General features: G+C 40.5%; 1 protein-coding gene across 1 annotated transcript in view; it reads right to left on the reverse strand.

Annotated features, from left to right (window-relative positions):
- Positions 1-19,146, reverse strand: part of TPK1 (thiamin pyrophosphokinase 1) — a 347,090-nt gene that overhangs the window by 271,008 nt on the left and 56,936 nt on the right. The window contains exon 3 of the mRNA XM_063129032.1: positions 17,456-17,530. Within this exon, the coding sequence (XP_062985102.1) occupies positions 17,456-17,530 (75 nt within the window). The remainder of the gene's footprint in view (positions 1-17,455; positions 17,531-19,146) is intronic.

The following is a 19,146-nucleotide window of genomic DNA, read 5'->3' on the forward strand; positions in this document are numbered from 1 at the left end:
TTACCTCTCCTTCCTGGGAAGTACAGCCCCTGGAGTTGAACAGGAAGAGGAAGATATAGACCCAGTCTCTTTGGATACAATACCAAATAAAGAAGGAAACATGGCAGAAGGGGGGAAAGAAAGTGGTAGTAACCCTCCCTCTTTAATGGAAATCAAGGCTATTATAGCAGAAAATAACATGATTATTTTTTAAAAAATGGATCAGCAAATGAGTGAATTCAGAAAACAAATGCGTACTATTATGGATAAAACGATGGAAAATTCGGATAAGATCAAAAAGATAGAGGCTAAAGTGGATCTGGACCAGAAGAAACAAGAGGCTTTCGAAAAATCAACTAATATACAATTTAAAGAATGGGAATTGCGTTTGATCGCCTTGGAAGATCAATCTCGTAGATCTTCGCTTCGAATAAAGCAGCTGAAGGAGACGCAAGGAGAAGATCTTAGAGAAATTATCGTGAACTGGTTCAAGGAGCTGACGCCTGACATTCCAATAGATGGATCGGATCTGGACCGAGTCCACCGTGTGGGGGGGAAAAACTACAAAGGGACTAGAGACATATTGGTGAAATTTGGCAACTATTACAAAAAAGAGCAAATTATGAAAGAATTGAGATCTAAGGTTCAGATACAGTGTAAAGGCAAACCAGTGCAAATTTACAATGATCTTTCTCAACGCACATTAAATTGGAGACGTAGTCTTAAACCAATAACGGAAACATTAATGAAGAATAAAATTCCTTATGCATGGGGTTACCCGGTTTTCTTAAGATTTACATATGGGAGGAGGGAATACAGAGTAACCTCATTGGATCAAGGTAAAGATTTGCTGAAGAGGCTGGGTCTGGATGGGGAAGCAGATGGGGCTGGAGTGGGTGGGGGAGGGAATGAGGCTGGGACATCTGGAGAGTAAGAGAATTGTTAATTATGTTGGAGATAATTGCAAATAAAAATGCTAATATAGAGACCTGCCGGCCAGGCACAGCACTGCCTCCCCCCTCCCCCTTTAAAGTAGATGGCTGGAGTATTAGACTCACGGGGATATGGGGGGGGATTAGAGTGGGGGGGTGGGGAGGGGGGGAAGGTAGGGGAGGAGGGATCGGGGTAGGAGGGTGTGGGTTTTATGTATGGAGTTTGTGTTTTTATGTAAGCAAGTTTGAATTGCTGAGCACAAGGGATCGGAAGAGATTTCAAAAGGGTGATTATGGATAAAAAGATAAAGGTATCAACACTCAATGTTAAAGGTTTAGGGGCAGTCGTGAAAAGGAAGAGAATAGAACAAATGCTAAATAAAGAGGGATCAGATATTATAATGATCCAAGAGACACACCAAGGCTCCGAGAATTCGAATATGATAAAATTAAAGTGGTTAGCCTATTATGAAAAATCATTAGGGACATCAAAAAAAAATGGAGTGGCCACTTTGATTTCAAAAAAAAGTGGGTTTATATTAGAAGAGGTAAAAAAGGATGATAAGGGTAGATATCTTATGTTAAAAGGTAAAATTGAGGGAAAGGTTTATACTTTGATTAATGTTTATGCCCCAAATGAGAGGCATAGAGAATTTTTTATAAAGCTGTTCAAAGAAATAGAAGAATTTAAGGAGGGGTATGCATTATTAGCTGGGGATTTTAATATGGTTATGGATAATAAAAGGGACAGGTCAAATCCCACTAATGCTGAAAAGAGGAACAATATGACTATATTGAATAAATTAGTAAAAGAAAATGATTATTTAGATTCGTGGCGCTTACTTTACGGGAATAGGCCTGGATTTTCATACTTTTCCCCAGTTCATCATACATACTCCAGGATAGATTATATATTTGTTTCAAAAGACTTTGCAACGAGGATTTGTAAAATGGAAATGGGGGTAATAAAAGTAACCGATCATGCCTTGTTAAGTTTAGAATTTACAGTTAAGAAAGATTATAAAGAGGCATATAGATGGAAGTTGAACACAAAGATATTGAAATACAATAAAATAGTAGATAAAATTCGGAAGGAACTGTCGGAGGCATGGGAAATTAATGAAAAAGGAGGAACAGCTGGGTCAGTCATTTGGGACACCATGAAGGCTGTAGCAAGAGGAATCTGTATTAGAGAAACATGTAGTTTAAAAAGACAACAACGTGCAGAACAGGAAAAGTTAGAGATAGAAATTAAAAACTTGGAGGAAAGATATTGGCGAAGTAAAGATAAATATAAATTAGTGGAAATACAAGCTAAGAAGAAACAATTAGAAAACTTAAATATAGAAGAGATTCAAAAGAATTTAATGTATATGAAAAGGGAATATTTTGAAAACAGTGATAAGAACTCGAGGTTGCTTGCCAAGCTCACACAAAAAGAAAAAGGGAGGAATGGGATAGAAACGTTGAAAGATAGTCGAGGGAATTATTGTCATGCAATGAAAGCTAAAATAAAAATTTTTCAGGAATTTTATCAGGAATTGTACAAGGGTAAAGAAATTCAACAAGAAAAGGTGGAGGAGTATATTGGAAGGTTTATAAAGAAGGAAATAAAATCAGAATATAAGGAGTTAATGGAGTCAGTAATAACTCAAAGAGAAGTTGAAGAAGTTATTGATAAGTTAAAAGTGGGTAAATCACCAGGAGCAGATGGTTTGGGTCCAGAATATTATAAGGTCTTCAAAGATTGTTTAGTTCCAAAATTAATGGAACTTTATAATAGGATATTATCAGGAGAGAAGATACCTGAATCATGGGAACATTCAGTGATAATTCTGATCCCAAAACCAGATAAAGATTTGACTAATCCTGATTCTTATAGACCTATTTCTTTAATAAATCAGGATGCTAAAATTTTTACATCTATTATGGCCAAACGATTAAATAAATTTTTGGCAGAATATATAGGAGCAGATCAATGTGGGTTTGTGGTAGGAAGACATATGCATAATTTAGTGGGTAGAGTTTTAAATGTAATAAATGTAATAAAAAAAGCAAATATTAAGGCAGGTATTATGGCATTAGATATTTTTAAAGCTTTTGATTGTGTGAGCTGGCAGGCACTAAAGAGTATTATAGATAAATTGGGATTTGGAAATAATTTTAAAAATGTAATAGAACAGTTATATTCCCAAAATACGGCGGTAGTGGTGGTAAATGACGGACTTACTGAAAAGATACGACTAGCCAGAGGAACAAGACAAGGATGTCCGCTCTCGCCGGTCCTTTTTGTAATGGTTATGGAAGTTTTGGCGAAGGCACTAAGGGAGGATAAAGAATTAGAAGGAATTGGAGAGGTAAGGGAGATAAAGCTAAACATGTTTGCGGATGATACTTTATTGACCATTAAGAATCCATTAAGAAAATTAGAAAGAATTAAATATCAGTTGAGGGAATTTGAGGAAATTACAGGGTTAAAAATAAATTGGTCTAAATCAGAGATGATGTTGTTTAACTATACTAAGAAGGAAGAAAAGGATTGGGAATTTAAGGGGATGGAATTGAAAGTTAAGAATGAGATTAAATACTTGGGAATTAAAATTACAAAAAATCTAGAGAATTTAGAAAGGGAAAATTTAACGAGGTTAAAGAAGGAGGTATTAGAGAAATTGGAGAAATATAAAAGATTAAATTTATCTTGGTTTGGGAGAATAGCTTTGATAAAAATGAAGATACTAGCTAAAATTAATTTCGTATTTAGGATGCTACCTATAAAAATATCAGAAACCGAGATAAAAAGTTGGCAAAATATTATTAATAAATATTGTAATGGAGAAAAGAGAGCAAGAGTGAATAAAAATAATTGGTACCTAAGCCAAAAAAAGGGGGGAATGGGTCTCCCAAACATAAAATTATACTACGTAGCAAATAGATTAAGACATGTTGTAGAAGCAATTATGGGAGTAGGAGATTTATACTGGATGGAAGAAAAAATCATAAGTAAGGTAGAGATGAATCTGGAGAATGTTTTTTTTAAAGATGGAGGAAGAAAATGGGTTGGAAGTATAGATAATCCACTCCTGAGGACTCAATGGGAAATTTGGAGCAAATTTAAAGGGAAGCTGCTTCCGAGCAACTCTCCCTTAGCACCGATAATAATGTTAAAGAATTTCCCAGAGGGTCTAAAGGGTAGATTATGTAAAATATTAAAAGAGAAAAATAAAATAAAATTAAAGGATTGGGTAAGAGATATTAAAACAAGAGAAGATATGGAAAATTTGTTAAAGGAGAAGAAGCTATCTTGGCTAGAATATGGTCAATTAGAACAATGGAATAAAAAGTGGATTAAAGATAATAGAATGTGCAGAAAGATGACGAGGTTTGAAGAATTAGTAGTAAGTAAGGAGAAAGGAAAAGGAGGTAGTATAGTTTCAAAAGGATTAATGAGTGAAATATATAAAATATTGTTAGAGAAGGAGTTTAGAGAGAATACAGAGAAAGTGATTTGGGAATCAGATTTGAAGATACAAATAGGGCGACAGAGCTGGGAGGGACTATGGAAACAAAGAGTGTTGAGAAGTTTATCAGTAAGAATAAAGGAGAATTATTTTAAAATTTTATGGAGGTGGTACCTAACCCCGGTTAGATTGAACAAGATAAGTGATCAACATTCAGCAAATTGTTGGAGAGGATGTGGGGAAAAAGGAACGTATTTACATATGTGGTGGCAATGCAAATATGTACAAAGATTATGGAAGATGGTGTTCTCAGAAATTGAAGAAATAGTGGGAATGAAAATAGAACAAACACCAAAAATAGCATTGCTGTCACTATTTGAAGATATAAAGTGTGGAAAAGGAACTATAGAGCTGATATCGAGTTTGTTGGTTGCAGCACGATTGATGATAGCTAGGAACTGGAAGATCCAAGGGGAATATTCTATTGAGGAGTGGTATAAAGTAGTATGGGATATAGCCATTAATGATAAACTGACATGTAATATTAAGTGGAGAAAAGGCGTAACTAAAATAAATGAGTTCGAAGGAATTTGGAAACAGTTCCTAGTGTTCGTGTTTACTAAGGGAAATGGGAAACCACCATCAGAAGAAACGATTAGATTTTGGACTCAAGAATGATCCCGAGGTGGGGGGTGCACTTTTATGTTAAGAATGAAAATGTTGTAGTGTGATAAGGCATATGTAATAGTTTTTGATATTTGTACTCAACAATTATTCAATATGTATGAAGCAGATATTTGATGTATTTCTTTTTCTTATTGTGTTTGTTTCAATTATATTTTGGAAATGTTCATTTATGTTTATATAGTGTTGAAAATGAATAAAAATTATTAAAAAAAAAAAAAAAAGATGACACAGCTTGCAGCATGGGTGAGGAGAAAAACAATCAGGTTGCAATTTGAATTGGGATGTAGAAAGAGAGAGCTGGGAGTTTGGCAGGAGCCTGGTAAACGGGGAAGGTGCTGCAGAGAGGCACAAACTGTTCCTCCTTGATAATCCGATGAGCAGTTGCACTTGCTGCATGAAGCATGGGATTCCTTCCAGTACGCTCTGCATAATTTGAAAGAAAGAGGCTGTGTTACAAAGACACCCTCCAGAGTTCACTGGCTCTCGTTACAAGGAAAACAGACCTGCAAAGAAGCTCGTCCTGGAATGTCATACCACAAGGCAAAGGAAGCGAATCTCCTTTTTCTACAAAATATCCCTGTCTGCAACAAGAAAATCAACATCTCTGACTGGAGTAGATACATGTGCCCATCTTCCTGCGATGGTGCACTGAAAATGTTCACTCCTGGTTTAGCGATGTGCTCTGGATGTAAATGCACTGCTAGCTCCAGAGACAGTCCCGATGGGTTGAATGAGGAAGGCCGCTGAGATCCTTAACGCCTTTATGCACAGAACGAAGTTTATAAGTTCATCCGCTGTATATGACAGCTGAACACTAATGAGAACATAGTTAGGTTTGATGTCAGGTTGAGCAGATAAAAGAGGAAAGACAGCTTTATGCCTTTCTGCTGTACAGACAGTAATAATAAAGCGGAAATGGCATCCCGTATATCTGCCCATTTGCATTTAAGTAATCTATGAAAATAGGACAGACCCGCTGGCTTTTATTTCAAATGCTCTCTGCTGAAAAATGGTAGCTCGCTAACAGTTAGAATAGTCTAGAATAGAATACAGAAGCAACACAACCCAGCTCAGAGCCATTTCAATCAGGCTTCAGGCCTGGTAATCAGGGACAGAGACTGCTTTCGGGGGACAATCTACACCTCAAACTCGGCAGGGAGAGTGTGTCCCTGCTAGTTCTGCTGGTCCTTTCAGCAGCTTTTGATATATTCTTCCATGGTATCCTTCCGGGGTGCCTGTCCAAGATGGGACTAGGAAGCACTGTTATACAGTGGCTCCAGTCCTTTTTGGAGGAGCAGTCCCAGAAGGTGGTGTTGCAGGATTCCTGTTTGACACTGTGGCCGTTGGCCTGTGCTGTCCCTCGGAGTTCTCCCACATGTTATTTAGCATATACATGAAACCACTGGGAGAGATTGTCTGGACTTTTGGGGCTCAGTGCCACCAGTATGCTGATGACACCCAATTCTATCTCTCTTTTCCATCTAAATCCAAGGAAGGTGTTCTGGCTCTAAATCGGTGCCTGAGGTTGGTGGTGGATTGGGTGAGGGCAAACAAATTGAAGCTTAATCCAGACAAGACAGAAGTCCTTCTGGTAAATTGAAAGGCAGATCAGAGAATAATGGGCTAAAGTTACAGGAAGCCAGATTCCATCTGGACATCAGGAAAAACGTCCTGACTATTAGAGCAGTACGACAATGGAACCAGTTACCTAGGGAGGTTGTGGGCTCTCCCACACTAGAGGCATTCAAGAGGCAGTTGGACAGCCGTCTGTCAGGTATGCTTTAGGATGGATTCCTGCATTGAGCAGGGGGTTGGACTCGATGGCCTTATAGGCCCCTTCCAACTCTACGATTCTATGATTCTATGAATAGGAATTCAACGTGTGCTGGATGAGATTACACTCTAGTTGAATACTCAGGTCGCAGTTTGGGTGTACTCTTGAGCCAGATCTACACCAAGCAGGATATGACACTTTGAAAGCAGTTTGAAAACGGTATATGGAATGTGCCATGGGCCCCAACAGTTGTCAATACCATTATAAACCGTTATAAAGCAGTAGTGTAGATCCTGCCTTGGACTTGGCCCTTAACCTAGGTGCCAGGTCTAGGCGGTGTGCGTTGCCACAGCTGAGGCTAGTGTGCCAACTGCACCTTTTCCTAAAGGTGTCTGACCTAGCCACAGGTATGCCTTAATTACATCCAGTTTAGGTTACTGTAATGTGCTGTATATGAGTTGCCTTCGAAAACTTCATCAGGTCCAGAATGCTGCAGCCAAACTGTTGACCAGAGCTGGTTATAGGATGTACATTATTCCCTTGTAACAGCAGCTTCACTGGCTACCGGACTGTTTCCAGGCAGAATTCAGAGTGTTGACATATAAAGCCCTATACAGCTTTGGACTAGGCTACCCAAAGGTGACATTCTTCCATATGAGCCTGCCTAGACCTTAAGGTATTCTGGAAGGGCCCTTCTTTCAAGACCAGTACCATCAGGTGCATGTTTGGTGGCAATGCAAAAGAGGGCCTTTTCGGTGGCCACTCCCAGGCTTTGGAACTCCCTCCCAAGGGAGATTAGGTTCGCTCCCTCTCTGCTGTGCTTCTGCCAGCAAACAAAGACTACTTTATTCAAGAAGGCCTGTGGCATATCAGCTGGGTCTGTTTATTTAGATTCTGTAATTGTTATGTTTTATTGTGTTTTAATGCATTTTCTTGTTTTAAGCTTTTAAGTTGTTTTTTGTAAACTGCTTCAAGTACAATTTTTTGGTAGAAAGGTGGGGTATCAATCAATCAATATATAAATAAACTCAAAGATTAAAAATAAATGTTGCCTACCTATCTACCTAGGTAAGATGGATGAAATAGGGTGACCATATGACCGGATTTGACTGGATTTGTCCGGGTTTTTGATAACAAATCCGGGAGGGGGAGGGGAAATCCGGATTTTCTCCAAAGAACAGCTCTAATGGGAATTAACAAAAATGCTTATAACTCTGTCATTTTTTAAGATAAAGACATGAAACTTGGCACAATGGTAGCTCTTAGGAAGAGCTTTAGTCATACCAAATTTGAAACAGATCCCTTCATCCGTTGATTTTTTAGGGATTTTTTAAAATGTGAGGATTTAATTTTTTTTTAAAAAATGTTATTTTTAAAGATAAAGAGATGAAACTTGGCACCATGATTGCTCTTAACAAGGACTTTAGCTATGCCAAGTTTGAAACAGATCTGTCCATCCATTCAGTTTTAGGATTTTTTTTTTTTAAGTTTGAGGTTTTAAAATTATTTTTTAAAAATAATTTTAACATGGCGACCATGTTGTCCTCCTTTTTTGGTTTCCATAATATGGTCACCCTAGATGAAAACAATAAAAATATGATGATGTTAAAGCTTCACCAGTACGAATGGCGTTATTCACATCATAGAAACTTCTCTGGGTGGGACACTTTGAGCATAAAGCTCAATCCCGTGACAGTCAACAGGGTCTAAAACAGCTTTCCCCAACCTGTTGCCCCCGAGATATTTTGGACTTCAATTCCCACTAGCCCCAGGCAGCATCACCATGTGCTAAAGCAGCAGAGTTGAGTTTTCCATGAAGGGTCACATTTCTTTGGGGATAATATGTCAGGGGTCACATGCCAACAGTGGGTGGGACCAAAGCCAAATGTGGGCAGGACACCTCTTTTTTCTCTGCCATCCCTGTCTCTTCCTCTATGTCCTCTTCTCCCTCTTCCTCCCCACCCAGTAGCCTGCTAGGAAGGACAGGTCACTCTTGCCAGAGGTCTAAACTCTGCTGTGCTGAATTGATGATCACGTGGTAAACTTGAAGGATGCCTTGATGGGTTTTTAACCAAAAAAGAAGGAAGAAAGAAAGAAGAGTTATATAGATGTTAATAATAAGGAAACGTTTACTTTAGATTTCGTCCCAGACTGGACCCAACTGAATCGTAATTTGAGACCCAATTTGTACTTTACATTTGCAGTGGGATTGCCACTACAAAGTTCACTACTGCCGTTGTTGGTTCACGTGTTGCATCAATAAAATATGCACATTCCAATCAGATAGATAAGCCCAATTGTGCAGCAATTATCTACATTAGCATTTGCCTTCCATCGAAGTGGCTGATGCTGGCATGAGAATGATCCATACAGTCCAGATTTTGTCATACTTAGAGTCCCATTTCTTTCAATGGGTCTACTCTAAGTATGACTAATGCTGGAGCCAGCCCATTATAATTTAAATTGCCAGAATGGCAAAGGGAGTTTGCAATGAACATTTCTAAGATGCTGAACCATGTGAGCCAAATGCATTTAATATTTCCTTCAGCTTTTCTCCACTGAGCTCTGCTATGAAAGATTTTGGAAGGTGAATGCAAGGAGTGTCACAGTGCTATAAACTGTCAGATAATATACAGACAAAACACGCAATTTCTTTTCAGTTCCACAAATGTAAAGAGGAGGTAATACAATTAAAGAGACTTGGAGGATTTTTTTTTTTAAAAAAGAAGAAGAAAAAGTCACCTGCTACAGTAAGTCACTGCTGAAAGCAACCTATTTAATTACTCTTGCCAAGTACATCTTGCTCTCCTCTTTTCAAGGAAAAGGTCAGTGGGATGGAAGACATTTCCATACCTCTAGATCAGTATTTTCCAAACCTGATACTGGAGGCACAGTTTTTCCCCCAGGTTAAAATTAGAGGAGCATTTCATTATCTTCCACTCAAAAATGAGACATGTATTATTTCTTGATCAGCTCCCAGAACAGTGGGCAAGGTCCTCCATGTAACTATGGGAGAACCTAGTGAATGTTGTCTCCCAGCATTCCACCGTCCCCTTCCCCTTCTTAGCTCTTAGGGATGGGGCTATGCATAATTTCTGTTATTCCCTTGAGTAGCAACATTATCTCAAGGAGGGAGCAAGGAGGCTTCTGGGATTCCCAGCCATGCACTTGTCAGCTGTTGCGCCAGCTCCGTCAAGCAATCTCTGTAAATCCTTACTCACTCACTCTGTGAATTTCAATGGATTTTGGACAGCATTTCGGATTTTCCATAAAACTAGAGGCAGGGCTTCCCATTTTGGGAAACAGCTGCCTTTTGGTGGATATTTCTATGAACTCCCACTGTGGAAGAGGATGTTGATTCAAAATTCTTTCTTTGGAATCTACACGAAAATGTTCAAGTCTTCCATCCTTCAACTTCACAAATCCCACACATCTTCCAAAATCTGGGGCGAGCAACCTGTGGCCCTTCAGATGTTGCTGAAGTACCACTCCAATAATGTCTGGCCATGGGCCAGCATGTTGCAGTCTGGCAACATCTGGAAAGCCAGATTCCCCAAACCCGTACTAAAGGATGACATTACAAAAGCCTTCTCCCTGGAGGAGGAAAACAACATTATAAAAGGGGGAGCTAGTAGGAGCCCGTAGATAGTAGGAGCCCATAGATTTCAAGGGGTGAGTGTTTAAAGGGCAGGGCTACAGTTCCTTCCTCTTCTCATTATCTTTGCTTCCATTCATTCCAGCATCATGTAGCATGCATCCATGTCAGCAACCACACACAATTGTGAGCGCTGTGAATGGGGAAAGTGACCCCGCTCACACGATGGGGTGATAGCAGGTGTGAGAGGGCTGTTCTATGCAATGCAAGACACATTACACACACACACACACACAATTCTCCTTGCTTGTCCCACATGGCGGCCGCACTCTCACGACAGATGATGACAGCAGCAAGCCAGCAACATGCCTGGCACAACCATGAACATTTTGGAAGCAAATTTCAACGTGCTCTGGGCACACTGTATAGTGTGGCTTCCACTTCTTTGCCATACTAGATGAAGTTTTATGTATTACAAAAAGAGAATAGCATTTTCAGATACTTTATGCAGTTAATGTAACACTGAACATCGGAACATATGAGGCTGCTTTATGCTGAGACATACCACTGGTCTATCAAGCCCAGTACTCTTTACTTCTGGGCTCTCTAACATGGTGCTACTGGATATCTACCCTGGCGGTCTTGTATTTACTTTCTGCCTTGAACTTAAATTTCTTGGGCGAGTTAGTTTTCTTTTAGTTTGCCTTCTGGGAAATGTGTGTTTCATGATTGCCCATGTCCACCATGGCAGACATTTTATGAATGGGCAAGCCCCGTCCCCATGGAAACCATCTTGTGAGAGTGCTCACAACACTCTCTCAAAATAGAGTGTCAGACTGGATCTTGGGAGACCTGGATTCTAGACTCCTCTTAGCCAGGAAGCTGGGTGACTTTCAGCCAGTCACTGACTCTCAGCCAAACCTCCCTCATAGGGTTGTGAGGATAAAATGGAGAGGAGGAGGAGGAGCACGTAAGCCCACTTGGGCTCCTTGGAGGAAAAAAAGGCAAGATGTAATTGAAATAATAAATAAGTCTAATAATGAATAATCCCAAAAATGCTGAGGACCACTGATCTGTCTTGATTGGCAGTAGCTCTCTGTTGTTACTTTAACTGAAGATGACAGTGATTGAACATTGTACTTTATACATGCTGAGCCTGTGTTGTATCGTCTCCACAACATTCCTGAGAGACCACCGTCTCTTTACCAACCTGCCCGATCACCAAGGTCATTGGAGGGCATGCTCCTGGTGGTTCCACATGGATCATTGGGCCGATTGGACTCCACCAGGAAAAGAGCCTTTAGTCCGGTGGCCCCTTCTCTTTGGAACTCCCTGCCCCTGGAGGCCAGGCAGGCACCAACACTATGCTGCTTCTGGTGTCTCCTGAAAACAACTCTTTTCCAGGAAGCATTCGTCAACTGACCAGTCACTATGTTTATTGGTATTTTGTTTTAAACTGAACTATTTTAATTTGCTGCTTTTAATTTTCTTTCTTTTTAGTGTTTTATTCGCATGCTTACTTTTAGATATGGAGCGGAATCTAAATATTGTAAATAAATAAATAATTCCCCGTAATGGACTCATAATTCAATGTTTGTTTATTTTTAATTTTTCTTTCATCTCCAGATCTTTTTCCCCTGAATATTTGATATGTTTATGACGTTTGGTATAGTTAATACATAACATTACCATTTGATATATTTAATATTTGATATATTTAACACAGACCATCTAACATTTGGTATACATATGACGTATGGTATAATTATGGAATTACTGAACATACATCTTGCGCTGCCTATGGGATGTTCCCATAGGTGACAGCATGTAACCCCAGTGAGGAGGGGAAGGATTCAGCCCCTAGTTCAGTGCAACAACACTGAGGAAGTAGTATCCAGTGCAACCAGCCTTTCTGCATGCAATGCTCAGCTGTTGTGAGCAAAACACAAACAAACAAATCAATAAAATCCTTTCAATGAAAACCTATTGAAAGGTTTCCTTGAGGGACCATACAGGCGAAAGGTACTCCATCAGTCAAGAAGCTCAATAAAGTCACAACTATTACAACCTAGTTAAACATTCTGTGATTGAGTTCTTCATTTATTAGTGCCGAAGTTATAAAACAATCAGACCTCTTAAAGGTCTAGTGTTGACAGCATAGCAAAATGTCCATAAAATAGCAATCCATGTTCAAAAAAGCGATTAAAGACGCAAATAAAGCCATTAGGCCACAACCAGTGTTGAAATAAGTACAGACATTTTGTGCTTTTCTGAAGGACAGGAATAAATCATCAATTGAAAGGTGATGATCCAGCATGCACGCATGCGCGCACGCACGCACGCACGCACGCACACACACACACACACACACACACACACATTCTTTGTTACAATTACTATTTTAGTAACAGGCCCTTGTCACTAGAGTCAATCTGTGATGCTTTTGCCAGTGGATACAAAAGTCTTTCAAAATGCAATTTACAGAGCAATCCTATAGGATTTTTTGATTCCCTCTCCCAAAGTTGTAGACACTCCTATAACTTCAGGAGTGGACTCGAAGATCTGATCTGATCCCTTTCCCTTCCACCACCACCCAGTTGCTGAGGAAAGAACTGCAGCTCCTACTTTCTGACCTCAGATATGCTCTGCCCTGTGCCCCTGCAGTTCCATCCCCATGACTCCTCCAGATGAGCTTAGAGGTCTGTCTAGAGAGGGGGAAATGCAAAGGAGGACAGAGAGGTGAAAATCACTTCTCGTACCACCCTGCCTGCTACCAAAACCTGACTCTTCATAGGAGCTGTCCATGTAGAACGTATTAAATTTGAAAACAAACTCATCATGTCAATATCTGCAATAGACCAGAGGGCCTCCATGCCAGCAGAATGCCCAGGATGGAGATTCTCCATAAAACAGCTCACTAGGAAGGGAGGCAACTCTTTCATGAGGCACAAAAGACTTGTAGAACGGGCTCAAGTGGAAGAGTTCTCTTCAACCACCTCTTCCCCAATCTGGTGCCCTCTAGATGATTTGGACAACAACTCCCAGCACCCCTGACCATTAGCCATGCTAGCTGGGGCTGATGGGCACTGAATCCCAAAATAGCTGGAGGGTCCCAGGTTGGGAAAGGCTGCATCAATGAAAGAAAAGTGTAACCTAAGAAGGCAATCAGATTTGGCCAGTGGATGGATAAACCTCTTAAGACAGCTACCATTACGTTTTGCCCAGTACAGAAGTAGCGATGCATGATCTCCTAAACAGCGTAACAAGATCAGGACCACACTGCAGACTCATAAACTGTTTCCTTCTCCCTCCTTCTCTCCTGCATGTGAATTTCCCCCTCCTTTTCATTTTTGGAGTTAACCATAATTAATGCTTAAGTTGGCACTGGCATTTTGGCTAACCATGGTTAGCTCAAGCCACAGTTTGCAAGCCCATTTCTAACTATGATTGTGGATGGTAGTTTGGAGCTAACCATAGATAGCCAAAATTTCGATGCAGTTGCAATGTGAACAATGGTTGGGCTAAAAAAAAAGTGAAAGAAAGGGGGAAATTCACAGGCAAGAGTTGAGGAAGGGAAAAGGGTGAAGAAGCCTTCAGGATGCTCCCAATCTCTTAACCATAAATGAGAGATTGGTCAATATCACATCAGCACTAGTCCCATAAGCCTACTCTATTTTTAGCCTGACAGCACAATGCTGGAGCCCTCTCCAGTTTGTGCTTCATGTTACAGTTTTCTTTCATTGTCCTTTTATCTTGAAGAGACTTTGCATCTATGAATCTGAAGCCACTATATGCCCAAAGTTATGAAAAAATATATTAGAACTGCAGTTTCCAAGACTGATGACAGTAAAGTAATTAAAATGATCACAATCCCTGCTCAGTGTCTGCTTCCATTTTTGACTGAACACTCTCAGTCGTATCATCGGCACGTTCCAAATATCTTCAATAAAACCCGGTGGCGAAAGGACACGTGTAAGTATCAAACACTTGCGGAGAGCAAAACTGTTTTATAAATCAATACAAGACCCTAATGGGATTTGTGTCCCAGTTCAGTAGTACAGAGCACTGGAATGGTCTTCCTTTTTAAAATAAAAATAAAATCTACTTTTGCAGCAATCATCTATTTGGCTTTTTCTCCAGCACTTCAAAGCAATTCTCCGTTGCAATTGTTCTGTTACTCTGAACCAAAGATCAGCAGGGTTCAGCACTTCAAAGAACCACAAAGAGAATGATTAATTATTCATTCCCCTCCCATTTTTTAAATAATATGGGAGACTAATTACTAATTCTTTAAACAAACAAGATTTTGTTTTTAGGATTTCAGCATATCCTGCCTCTAGAATGGGAAAGAATTATGCATATCTCCCGTGCATAGGCCCAGTGCAGACATAACACTTAACCACGGCTAGCTCATGATGGGGATGAAACCCCCCTAATTACAGCTGTATGGTACCCAATAGATGTCCCTTATTTCTCAACTTAGCGCCACCACTCGCAGAGAACTCTACGAACTATGCACTGATCCTCCAGAAGTCCTGATAATACGGGCCAATTGCACTCACAACACTGCTTTTACTAAGATGCAGCAGAGGCTAATTAGCTATTGCAGCTTCTTAACTGTTTAGAGCTGCAATTCTAGGCATACAGCGGACCAAAGTATCCAGTTAGCAGATGGAAAAGGAAGGGTTAAATCCCCTAAGCGCCCCCACCAAATAGGGTCCTCTACAGAAAAAACGGGGGGTGTAGCTTCTAGCTATGCCTTTAAAGTAACATCTCTTTTCACCCTCAGTTAAGTAACAATCATAACAATATTATATTTCACTGTTCCAGTGCTGATGATTTATTTAGCCTCTCTGTCAGTTTCTCTTAATTGTTTTGGTAAACCATGGACAAGATGTCAGCTGTTAATGACGTGCACATGGTCAGTAACTTGTGATGTTCATATTGCAAGTGGGGGGGGGCTGAAGCTGACATTGGCTACCCCAGGCCAAGACCATCTAGTACCAGGCCAATCTCAGTTGTGAGGGGCGTCCAGGCAGAATTACCCTTAGTGGAGTCCCTCCTCTGTCAGTAGGTGTCTGTGACTTGCCTTGTAGCAGCAGGCATCTGAGGCTAGCTGCCATTTCAATGACTCACAACGCTCCAGAGCCAAACTCTGTCAGAAGCACTGTGGGAAATTAAAATGGCAGCTGGACCCAGCTGGCCTATGCTGCTCAAAGCACTGGGATGGATTTCTTTTTTTAATGGGGATGCAGAGCAAGCATCAGCAGTGGGACCCAGGGCCAGCCCAAGACTGAGGCAAAGAACAAGATGGCGCCTGCTCCCCTTCTTTGTACAAAAGCTGACCAGGCCGTTAGATGAATCTGTCTTCAACACTGCTGTTGGGACAGCATCCCATCTGGAGACATCAAGCTAAATAACAGGGGGTGCAGAGATTATTCCTCTAACACATATTGCTGCCACCTTCCACCATTTGCCGCCTGAGTTGACTGCTTCACTCTACCTAATGGTAGGGCCAGCCCTGGTGGGAGCTGAGGTCTCAGCAACTGCCCAAGGATGCTAGGAGTTCACACATTCCCTGGCCTAGGAAGTCCATGGCTAAAATAAAATTTGAACATGGGCATCTCCTGACTCATATCACATGCTATTACAGTCCCACCACTAGTAAGGCCTGCTAAGTTCCATGGGGCACCTTCTTAAGTAAATGTAGGGGCTGCAGCCTACCAAGGCTGCAGGGAGGACTTCAGCCTTAGCCCCAAGATTATACCAGCTCCTATAAACAGCTCTGATAAACAGATCTTGCAACAAGCCACCTTTTTATTTATTTTTAATCACACTGAAAATCCTACTTCGCCCCTCTCTCAATTTTGTCTAGCTATTGGAAACTCAATAAATGACTGCTTGAAATAGGTTTTTGGCTCAGCTCTGAAATACTGTACAGATCTCGGAGGCAAGAATTCGTACCAAGCATTGATTTTCCCATGGAAAGAGGAAATAGCTTCAAGCCTCGCATGACTTATATATCTCTGAAGACTCTGAGCTTTCTACATTGCTTATTCAAATCATACAGATCTCCAACAGGAAAAGAAAAAAAGAAAAAGAAAAGCCAACTCCCAGCGTTGATGATAAAAGGTTACAAGCTCTTTTTTATTGTAATTAAACCAGCATACTTTGTTGGTGACCTTTCAGAAACACATATTCCCTAAATTATGAATGCAGCATCGATCCACGATAGTTTATTACAAACCTAACAAGCAAACGCCCCTGAGAGCCTTTTCCTCACATAAGTGCGTTCAGACCTTATCAGTCCATGAAGTACTCACTGACATAAGAAATGCAGAATTTGCATAATCAGCCCACTAGTTCTGCTTGTCAAGGAAAGAAATAATTCTCTGGCCTGTTTCTCACTAAAGTGTTAAACCTGTATCTACACACTGGAGGCTGGTGGCTCTGACATTAGTGGGGCTGTGAATCCACACCAGGTTTCAGGCAGAACCATTCAGAACTCTAAAGGAGAAGCACTCTAAAGGTGTGTTTGCACCTTGGCTAGTTCCTATACAGTTTTGACAGGTTCTGACCAAAACCTAGAGTGGATTCACTGCTCCACTAACATTGGAGCCACCAGCCTCCACTGGGATCTGGCTGTACCGTTTCAGAGTACAGAAGAAAGCTCATATGACTGAACCCTAGTTTCTACCTAGCCAAAAAAATCTCCTAATATAGAAAGCTAGATAATGGGGGAAAGGGTGCTAGGCTAGTCGCATCTTGGATACACTTGTTTTCTATGTGCAGGTGATGATGTTCACTATGAAGGAGCATTTACCACGAGGGACTCTTCTGCATTCTGAAGTGACACAATCCAGATAACACAGGTTTACCATCTCAAGGAGAACTAGGTCCCTGATTCAAACCAAACCCTGAATATCTGGTGTTACTCGTGGAAACCGCTGCATAGAGAGCTGCTGAATAGAATGCAGATTAAGCCAGGCAGCAAACAAGCAAATGGAGAGATGCATCAAGTTATTATTACCTCTGCTCCACAGATGATGTAAATGACCTTTGTTCAAAGGCTGGTTAAGGATCAGCAGGCAAATCTTCAGGTTTCCTGTAAGAGAGATGATATTGGTAATTAATTTTCAATACTTCATATTCTCCTACTACCCCTTTTGTAGTCGGTGCCCAGTCAGAAACCACAATATTATTGTGCGGACTGTGGAGAGAGGGGGCTACTTTGCATTAGGGGATAAAATTATTAGAAAGCAAAGCAAAATGTCTTCCGAATATCTTTCACTAATTTGCTGACGTTCAATCTAAAACTAGAGTAGTTAATTTTGGCAGGTTGCCGCAGTGTCTGGGGCATTAGGTTAGCTTTGGGGATTTTGTATCAGTGTTCACTCTAGTTCACTTTAAACCAGAGACACAGGCCATAGCTAGATCTAAGGTTTATCCCTGGATCGTCCAGGGGTCAAACCTGTTCATCTAGGTGACACACAGGGGATCCAGTGCTCAGGCAGGGGTGAACCCTGGATGATCCCAGGATAAACATTAGGTCTAGCTGTGGCCACAGTGTGGTGCAGTGGCTGGAGTGTTGGACTGGGAGTCAGGAGATCCAGGTTCTAGTCCCCACTTGGCCATGGGAATGCACTGGGTGACTTTGGGCCAGTCACAGACTCTCAGCCCAACCTACCTCACAAGGTTGTTGTTGTGAGGATAAAATGGAGAGGAGGAGGATTATGTACGCCACCTTGGGTTCCTTAAGGAGGAAAAAAGGCAGGATATAAATGTAATAAATAAATAAAGCAGAGTTTGAAACAAGAGGTTGAAGGTGGTTTGCATATCATGAGTTAAAGGGACACATTATTATTTATTTATTTATTTAAAACATTTATATCCCACCCTATATTAAGTTCTCAGAGCGGCATACAGATAAAAAAACATACAGTATAAAACAATAAATATGCACAGTTAAAAGCAGTAAGCATTAATATTAGCATTAATATCAGTGCAGACACAATACTACATGACAGTTTGGGATTGGAAAGGAAAGTCATGTGGGAGAGAAGATGAAGGAGCCATGGTCATGAGATTAGGAAATATATCAGCAGTGGCCCTAACTATTTCTAAGGAGGCAATGCAATAGCAAGAATTTAAATCACACTAAACTTCCTGGCCTCCAGGTGCTCCAAACTCAGATATCGCCACTGATGCTTTGCAGCTGGATCTCTACCAAAAAACCACACCTCAAAACAATAAATGCCTTTTGAGTTGCTCAACTATAATACAAAGACAGCTTTTAGAACTTTAGGTATGTGAAATTTTTCTGAGGGAATATATTTCTGACCTCCACAACTGCTGAGGTACACAGGGGAAAAGTTGTTCCCTGAGGTAACCGCTTAGTCTTTTAAGTGCATTTTTCCCTCCGTTTTTATGATGTGCTTCTCCTACAGCTGTTGTAGACTGAGCAGATTTAGCTATCTGCAGTGTGAGGAGAAAAATAAATAAATCTGAAGTGGAAGAATAAATATAAAGCCAAAAATGTGAGTTTCTCTTGTACACACGCATGCACACAATTTGCTTTCTTAAATGCGTATTTCAATATACCCTCTGATTTTAAGAATATTTGTACCAATTTAGTTTACATTTGTATTTAAACTGTAGTGGTTATCTGAACCTTTAATCACCTGTTTTACATTTGCAGATCCCAGACACATTTTAATTATA

The sequence above is a fragment of the Elgaria multicarinata genome, chromosome 1 (genome assembly GCF_023053635.1).
Source record: "Elgaria multicarinata webbii isolate HBS135686 ecotype San Diego chromosome 1, rElgMul1.1.pri, whole genome shotgun sequence".
NCBI classification, from domain to species: Eukaryota; Metazoa; Chordata; class Lepidosauria; order Squamata; family Anguidae; genus Elgaria; species Elgaria multicarinata.